This window comes from Protomyctophum bolini, assembly GCF_963924005.1.
Source record: "Protomyctophum bolini genome assembly, chromosome: 5".
In the NCBI taxonomy this organism is placed as follows: Eukaryota; Metazoa; Chordata; class Actinopteri; order Myctophiformes; family Myctophidae; genus Protomyctophum; species Protomyctophum bolini.
The window spans coordinates 44381079-44390420 of NC_137866.1; the positions used below are offsets into that span (position 1 = coordinate 44381079).

The 9342-nt window shown below is 40.8% G+C and overlaps 1 protein-coding gene across 2 annotated transcripts in view; it reads right to left on the reverse strand.

Annotated features, from left to right (window-relative positions):
* Window positions 1-7183, reverse strand: part of uckl1b (uridine-cytidine kinase 1-like 1b) — a 40134-nt gene extending 32951 nt beyond the window's left edge. For both annotated transcript variants that reach the window (XM_080763179.1, XM_080763180.1), the window contains exon 1: window positions 7082-7183. In XM_080763179.1, coding sequence (XP_080619305.1) covers window positions 7082-7170 — 89 coding nt within the window. In that variant the 5' untranslated portion in view covers window positions 7171-7183. The remainder of the gene's footprint in view (window positions 1-7081) is intronic.
* Between the last annotated feature and the right edge of the window lie 2159 nt (window positions 7184-9342).

Below are 9342 nucleotides of genomic sequence, written 5' to 3' on the forward strand. Positions count from 1 at the left end.
TAGGTAGGTATTAGGTAGGTCTGCTATTTTTTTTTAAATCAAAGAACGACTGACATAGACACATAGCTTTTCCAGAAAACTGTCAGGATGTAGAAGGCATTTTTAGCTATACCGTCCTAAAGTCGTCTCTTCGGTGCTACTGAAAGTTTCTGCACCCTGCCCAAAAATAGCAGACCTGATTTGTCAAAACATCAGTAATCAGTGATCTAGATTCCAGGCATCTCCAACATCAGGATGGGCATCAGACCCAAATATGTGGCATGGCCCATGGGTCGATGGCCCATGGGTCCAGCTTGTGCCTTCTATTTTCAAAAGATCTTTTTTAACCTTGTCAAATGGGACATTGAGCACAATGAGTACTTTTTGCTCAAGAACATTTTGATGGTCTATTTTCTTTAATGTATACACATTGGGACACAAATACAAATAAAATAAAAATAAAACTGCTATAACACTATATAACCCTAAGAAGTTTCCACCTGACATAGACCATATATTGTTGTTGTTGAACAGACAAACAGAATATCCCTAAAGGCTGATCTGATCTGATGATTATGACAATGATGCAAAAACATTACTGCAATTATCTCAAATTATTGCGATCATCAGGCGGTATTAGTTGGGACAGGCCTAGTGATAGATCAAGTCACAAACAAGATTAAAGATAACTTGATTCTGGTGTGCAAAGCAGAGGAGCTCACCTCTGACTGACCTGGTCACAGAACAGAACTACTGACTCTCTGACTGACCTGGTCACAGAACAGAACTACTGACTCTCTGACTGACCTGGTCACAGAACAGAACTACTGACTCTCTCACTGACCTGGTCACAGAACAGAACTACTGACTCTCTGACTGACCTGGTCACAGAACAGAACTACTGACTCTCTGACTGACCTGGTCACAGAACAGAACTACTGACTCTCTGACTGACCTGGTCACAGAACAGAACTACTGACTCTCTCACTGACCTGGTCACAGAACAGAACTACTGACTCTCTGACTGACCTGGTCACAGAACAGAACTACTGACTCTCTGACTGACCTGGTCACAGAACAGAACTACTGACTCTCTCACTGACCTGGTCACAGAACAGAACTACTGACTCTCTGACCTGGTCACAGAACAGAACTACTGACTCTCTGACCTGTCCCCGTCTCACGTTTATACAATTTAATATCCAGGCATTTGGCAGACGCTCTTAATCCAGAGCGATTTACAGTAAGCAAGGTAAACAAACACATATCAAATGCATACAGTGTAGCGCCTCACTGCCTCAGGAAATCTAGGATCATAGGTAAACCAATAACATATCAGTCTAAAACACGCACACACACACACACACACACACACACAGTATATATATAAATAAAGAATAACATGTACTGTACATTGAAACTATACCTAGGATTCCAGGTCAACAAATAAACCTGAAACCAGAATCAATCAGAATCAACTTCCTTGTCTCATCATGTTTACAGGCGTGAGTGAAATTAGTTTTGTGCAACCATGGTTTGTAGTTTTCAGAAAGGAAAAAAGGGAGGGACAGAGAGAGGGAGGACAAAATAAATGTGAAACATGTAAAAAAAGAACAAAATCCCCATCATTTCCACCCACCGTCCATATGGGACTACAGATCCCATTGTCTGCGAGGAACGTTCATAAAAAACCTAGCTAAAAACAGCTTGAATTTAATGTAAAAGTTTAAATTGTGGCTTCATCACTCTCCCCATACACCGAACAATGTTCAAATGTCTGTGTGCAAGTTCAGGTCAATCCACTGAATAGAAAACTGGGTTCCAGACGAGACGGACAGAGGTCTCTTGACCAAGAAGTACCAATGATGCATTGCAATGTGTTGCAGTAATAAGGCATCATTCAGTATACACTGAAACAAACCACGGCGCGTATTCAGAGCGTCAAGCTGTGATGTGCTCTCGTTCACTGTTTTTGCTGCATTTCCAAGACAATATTGCGCAGAGTAGCGATTATCAAACGTATTTGCAATGCCATACGTTGAAAGATCTGTTGCCCGTGGACAAGGCACGCTACCTTCCGCAAGTTAGATATTATCGGCATATGGATGTTTGTCCGTATGTGATTAAGGATTTGGACCAAGTTGCATTGGCAGCCATAGAAAATTCTTACCCCGGGCTAAAACCGGATGTGACATTTGTGGGTGTTCCTGTCTAGCTTGGTGTCGATGTATGGCAGGAAACACATGTACTCACACACCGCTACACAGCCTCCCCCCCCCCCCCACACACACACACACATATTGATATGTATGTGTGACATATCATGGTGTCTCCTCTCCTACCGCCCGACAACACACAGCAGAGCATGATGACATCAACAACACCATGAAACCCAACACTACACTACTGCTCCAACACGCTGTCAGCTGACTGTGGGTGTGAGAGACGCATGCACAGCTGCACCACGCGCACGCGCACACGCACCACGCACACACACACAAACCTTGTGTTCAGAACTTGTACAGACAGACAAACATGATTCTCAGAGATCAGAACCACTTGTCTTGAATCCTAGCATTTCTCTATTATGGGGGGGGTGCTCCAATTGAAATTTATTTGAACATAATTATGTAATTATGTAATCATTTATTTGAACATAACAGAATTTAGCAGTGAGCACCAATTTTTACAATTGGTGCTCCAAATGAAATGTATTTTTCATTTCTGAAAATCTTTTAAAATAATAATAATAAGGATTAAAGGAAACGGAAACTTTAAAAAAAAGAAAATAAATATCTGTGACCCACAAATGGGTCCCTATGTTTGTATGTAGGGCCAGTTATAATATACTGTATGTACAGTAGCTGTTCTAGCACAGTTTTTCTGTGTGTTAACGTGGATTCAGAGACAGCTGTAGAAAAGGAAAAAAGAAAAGGAAAGTCTAAACAATTCCCTGAGCTGGTTGCTATGCCAGTAGTGGTTCTGCTAATCGCTCTCTATAGCAACAGACAGAGAGAGAGAGACGCACTCCCTCCAGGGTTTAAATCCCATGTTGGTGGTGTAACAATGCTAAAGAGATTTATGCAACCATTAGCAGTCATTTACACAATGTTCTGCTTCCTCAACTCTACTGTACGGCCTATACAGTTCTATATTGAGTTTGAGTTTTTTATTTATTCATTTAATAGCACAAAAAAAGGCAGAAGGAAATATAGTAGCCGTTTAGAAGCCCAAAGGCGAAATGTGTTCGTGAATATCGTTGCTGTTGGGCATAAAACTTGTATCTATGTATTTAATTTAATCAATGCCTGCTAGGTTGTCGTACAATACAACACACAGTGTTGCAAACAAGTAGTTAAATTAGCCTATCTGCCAGCTCACAACATGTTTCAACTGATTATGAACGAGGGACCACCACCCTGACTGAGAATCAACCTGGGGACCACTGTTGTGTTTTGCCCTTAACAGCCATTATGTATTATTATATTGGTTATATGGGCATTGGGCACATTTCCTAATAATGGTGACTCAACCAGTCAATCCTGTACAGTGTATCGTGCGTACACTTTCCCGTACAACTGTGGAAGTTCTTGACATCCAACTTTCCAGTAAATGACAACATTGACGTGTCAGTTACAGTCACCTATTTGTCACAGCATCGGAGCCCACAGTGTGCGAGCGTCTTCATTTTTTTATCTTTGTATACTACTCGCCACTCGGCACCTGCCCAAGTTTGGTTTGGATGTGCATGTTTTTGTACTTTTTTCGTGTAACATTGACGTCACTGACCTGTCATCATACGTCACCAGGTCATTTAGTGCACTTCTCTGTTTCGCAAACTTTGCATGGTCAGGGACCACATACAATACATTCACGGACCACCAGTGGTCCACGGACCACCTGTTGAGAACCTCTGCTGTAGAGTAACGGTCTTGGACATGCAAGGTTTCCCTCCCAAACAAACAAAGAAAATGTAAATAAAATTACACAAAACACGTACACAACTATTGCATGGCTGTCGCATTTAAACATCAACCGCGCCTAAATCACGTCTTTCTAAACCATTGGTTTTCAAACTTTTTCATGTCAAGGACCCCACATTGATGTATTTGGTCACAGATGTCACAAAATGTTTTGGCAGAGACACCCGGAAGAGAATATTTATGCTAAAAGATTATCAAAATTATTCCAAATCTTCCAAACTTTTTTCCATATTTAAAAAAGAAAAACAAAAATAGCAGATGTATGAGCTTGTATGTCAGCTACTTTTGGATAGCCAACGTTTTAAATGGTTAAAAGTCAATGTTAGTAAAAAGATTGTGATGCTGTATTAACAAATGTAGTAAAATGATTGTGATGCTGTATTATCACATTTAGTGAAATGATTGTGATGCTGTATTATCACATTTAGCAGGGGACCCCCTGGACCCACCGCTCTAAAGTAGAGCGAATGAATCACTCCCTGAAGAATATAGAATGAAACTTGTTGATGGCACACATTGTATGTCTAGAGAATACTGTTTCAGAGACAGAGCCATAACTAAAACATGTGTTGTGGACATGACCCAAATGTCAAGGCCGTACCCTTACTATGTACACTGTACAGTATATAAACACTGTTACATAATGCGGTGTACAGTAGAACCATGTGCCCCTGCACCTGTACATCTGTGTTCACACATCCAACCTAAGTGCTCTCCACAATTTCTAAAAGATGTCTTACAACTTGACATTGAATATATCTATCTATCTATCTATCTATCTATCTATCTATCTATCTTTTGATTTAGTATAATATAATGTCTTACATATTTTCATTGTCTGTAATTGCTGCGTGGAAGTTGTTGTAATAATGACAAGTCTCAATACATTATGTCCCGGTGTAGCGGCGCCATCTTGTGGCTAAGTCAGGGATGAGCACCCAGAGGACAAGGGAAAGTACTGAGACAGAGCAATGGAGCCTCATAAAATTAATATTTGCACTATAATTAAAGTACACAGTAATAGAGGATACTCTCAGCATCTTTTAAAATGCGAATGCACTTTGTATTATGAAATTGATATTTCTGAACTAATGATCCATTATTTATTCTTTATGCTTGTCTGAGTGTTTTGGGGGTTTTTTGTGCTACTTCTAACTCTAAGTGTGTATATCGTTGTGTTTAGGACCTCTTTCTACATCTCAAGGGCTTATTCATGAAGAATTTCAATCATCGTCCTGGTTGTAAGCACATCTTTCACCATGTGTTATGTTTACTTTACTGTTACATAATAATCCCTAAACCCTCGTACAAGGTTTCTTTGACTGTGCACGCACCTCCTGGTACCACAGCACCTCAAAGGCCCTTAAAACTAGGCTCCAGACTTCCCAAAACAAACTTGGCCTCACCCCCCGGACCCACCTCAGCCCTGCCCACTTTGGCTGGAATGGCTTAGGGTCGACAACAGAGTACAGCATCTTGCAATGGGTCTGGTCCACAAGAGTCGATACACCACCAAGATACCCATGTACCTGTCTAGATACTTCCTTAATGTTAACGAAGTCCACACCCACAACACCAGAGGAAGTGCATCGAACCATGTACAACCCAGATTCGGCACAAACAAGGGACTAAATTATTTTCGCTCCTATGCCACCAAAATGTGGAACGCCCTACCAACAGTCATTAAGACATGCAAATCCCTTGATTCCTTCAAAACCACTCTCAAAGGGCACCTACGGACGGCTGCAATTAGAAACTGGCCTCCGTCAAATCTGAATCCACCTTTTTCCCCACACGGCATATGTTTCTTTTCCCTTTTTACCTCCTTTATGATGAATTCCTTTTCTGTTCTTTGACTACCGAATATAGAAGTGTCTATTTGTACGTCTCTAAATGTTTTGATGAATTGAACAAGGTGGACCCTCTTGTAAACAAGTGTAATGCTTAATTGGGTCGTCCACTCACAGTTAACAGTCTTTGTATTGAGTTTGTGCTTGAAATGTACTGTAATTCTGCAAACTGTTAATAAATATTTCAATCAATCAATCAATCAAATAATAATATCTGAAATATCTGGAAAAGGTATCATTTTTCTCTCTTTTACTGTACAATCACAACTCTGAGAGTGTTACGTACATGTAACCAAACCCTAATAGAGTTAAGTAAATTATGTTTTTGTATAGGCCTATAGGCTACGTAAATGCATACTTATGCTTTATGACTTTATTATAACTTGTCACTTGTATTATATTTCTTCTTACATCATGTTTAGCTTGTTTTGTCCCGATGACAAGACAGTTCTCAGAAGGTAATCAAATTACACTAATAATACAGTCAGACGGTCAGACCAGAGTGACTCACTGGCATGCAGCTATCAGACTGTACAGTAAAATGTAATTCATATTATCGTGTCTATTCCAGTCACCACGAACCAGTATAACCTCTCCTTTTACAGTAAAGTGACAACTAGCTCTGGTCCATATAGAGCTAATGCCCTTATTATAGCTAAGTGACAACTAGCTCTGGTCCATAGCCCTAATGCCCATTAGAGCTATGGACCAGAGCTAAGTGACAACTAGCTCTGATCCATAGCCCTAATGCCCATATTAGATATGGACCAGAGCTAAGTGACAACGGAGCTAAGTGACAACGGAACGTGACAAAATGACTTATGACCGCAACTCATGACTTGAGGGGTAAATTATCATAACCCGAAAAACCCGTTAATAACTAGGGAGTTTAAATAATGACCTCATAATGGCCAGAGTGGCCATTATGTAACAAAAACGTCTAGACAGTGACTGTACAACCACTGTTTTATAACATTATAGAACACGTTGTTACATTATATAGTAGTAGGCCTAACTTCCTGCCTTGTAAGTTATAACTCCGCCGTACCACTGTACTAACAGTACCACGGCGGTGTACTGTAAAGCCTGCCGAAAAAAGACCAATGACCACGATGGCAGCAGCTGTGTGCGCGACAGGTCGTAGCCTACTCCAACAAAGATGCTTCACAGTTCCCACCAGCCAATGTGAACATCTCGTCCATTTAAACATCTCCTCCTGCTCTGAACCTCCCCGGCTAAACCCTCTTGGCCGAGGCAGGGCTCGTTTACCTGTTCGACACCGTGGAAGGTCTCTCGGTCTCCGCCTCGCACTGCTCCATCTTTGAGAGCCTGCTTCCTCCTCGACGCACGGCAGACATTGTTGTTGTTCCGGCTGCTGCTGGTCGGTCCTGCTTGTTGACAATCAGCTGTCCGCACGGCTCGTGGGACGCGATGCACCACGGGACATGGAGTTCAAGATCGTGTTTCATCTGTGGAGCCGAACCAGTCTATGAGCCGAACGCTGGAAGTTGGAAACCTTGTATGTCTGTCTCCAAAACCGTGGCTTTGCAAATTTGGAGGAAATGGGGAAAAGAACCACACGTGTTCGATATGGATCTAAATTGTATTTAGACTATTTTAGTCCAAAAAGTTGAACAAATAATAGAAATGATAAAAACTCATTGATTCAGTATTATTTTTTACTTTCACTTTCAGAACGTTTTCCCAGAAAATATTATCTACTATACTTCTCAAGATGCTGCATTTTATTTAACACGACAAAGTAAGTAAGGCATTCATTTAGGAGGGGGGGGAAATCCATGAAAAAGTCTAATTATGGAGATACAAGGTTTATGACCCCTGGCCCCAACGCGGACTACAAGTCCCAAAATACCACACACCTGTTTTTTGCGATCTGTAAAACATGTTCACTTCGTAATCATATAAGGATCTTAATCTTTTGCTTGGGCGGGCACTGTGAATGGAGCGGTGGAGCCTGCCCTAGGCTGCACCACGTGCGCTGACGTTCTGCTATTTTAATTCAAGATTATTAAATAGGTTTATTTTATTTGTTACATGAACATGTGGTCAGAGTCAGACTCCACCAGACTGGGCTAATGAAAAATGAAAACAAGCTGGTGTGCTATAATAAGACAATAGCCCTACAAGTAGGCCTATAGTTAATATTATACGGGAAGTGAGAAGTAACACAAAGTAAACCTAGTGTAAATTGTGTAAATTGTTAATGGCGTGTAAGTGATATTTTAAAATGTGTTTATTATATCTCTACATAGTCCTACAGTAATCTTGCATGGCTAGAGTGATTGTAACAGGGGTCTCCAGAAAATTCATTTTCATGTCAGGATACCATGCAATTTAATCACTAGAGAGAGAGCACAAGCTTCAATTTTATAGGGTTCCTATTATCTTTGTATGCCTTTTTTTAATTTATTTTTTTGGAAATTGGAAGTGATGGAAAAGATAATAACAGTCACAGTTGAATTACCATATGATTGAAGCTGATAAATGTGGTTCAACTTTCCTGAAATTGGTGTCCCACATATATCTGAAAATGTGTTTTAAGTGTATTAAAGAGCTGGAGAGATGTTACTGAATAAACACTCCATAGCAATATTAGATATCGTATGCTCTATATAGACCATTAATGTTTTAACGATAAAACGTTTGCAATCTGTTATCTAGGCCTGCAGGCTGGATGGGCCAGGGGCAGCGGTGCAGGCCGAACAGTTAGCGGAGCGGTCTTGATACCGGAAGGTCGCCAGTTCGCATCCCCGGACCGGCACGTTAAAATTACGACCGCTGAAGTGCCCTTGGACAAGGCATTGAACCCCTACCATGAAATGTTCTATGAGCAGGTTGTGGCTGTAAACAAGTCCTTGGCTTAGTCCACTTCCCTCAGTTCCCTGGGTAAACAAGGAACTTTGCTTTGCTTTGCTTTGCCTATGTACCTAGAGGAGGCAGTATTTGCAACAGATGGTGCCAGGCCTCCTCTGGCACCCCCGTGGCGCATGCAGGCCTATCTGTTCTAGTTATCCCCCAAATCACAAAGGCTAATTTGACCTTTGGGATACACAAATAAATCAGTTTGTCCAAACACTTTTTCTTTGTATAAGGCAGCGTGGTTCTCAACCTTTTCAGGCCGTGACCCCCTGAAATAATCATATTTGAACTTGGGACCCAGTTAAGTACTTAACGTAGCAGATCTACAAGCTCACAACACCTCCGTTTTTGCCACTTTCTTATTATTATTTGACTGGGGGTCTCAGAGCACCTTTAAGTATAACCTTTAGGTGTGCAAAAACAGTAACAATTTACACAATTTAATACAGTATCGCAGAACCTGTCCCTGCAGTGCCAACTGAGTTCAGATCAAATTAAGCATGTAAAAATGTAAAAGAATAGAATAGTAAAATTATTTGACTATTAACCAATTATATATAGGCTATGCTGTAAGTGATGTGTTTTGGTAAAAACAAAGTGTTTAGTTAAAACGATGTTAAATCTATAACAGTAATCATTGCATGTTTGTC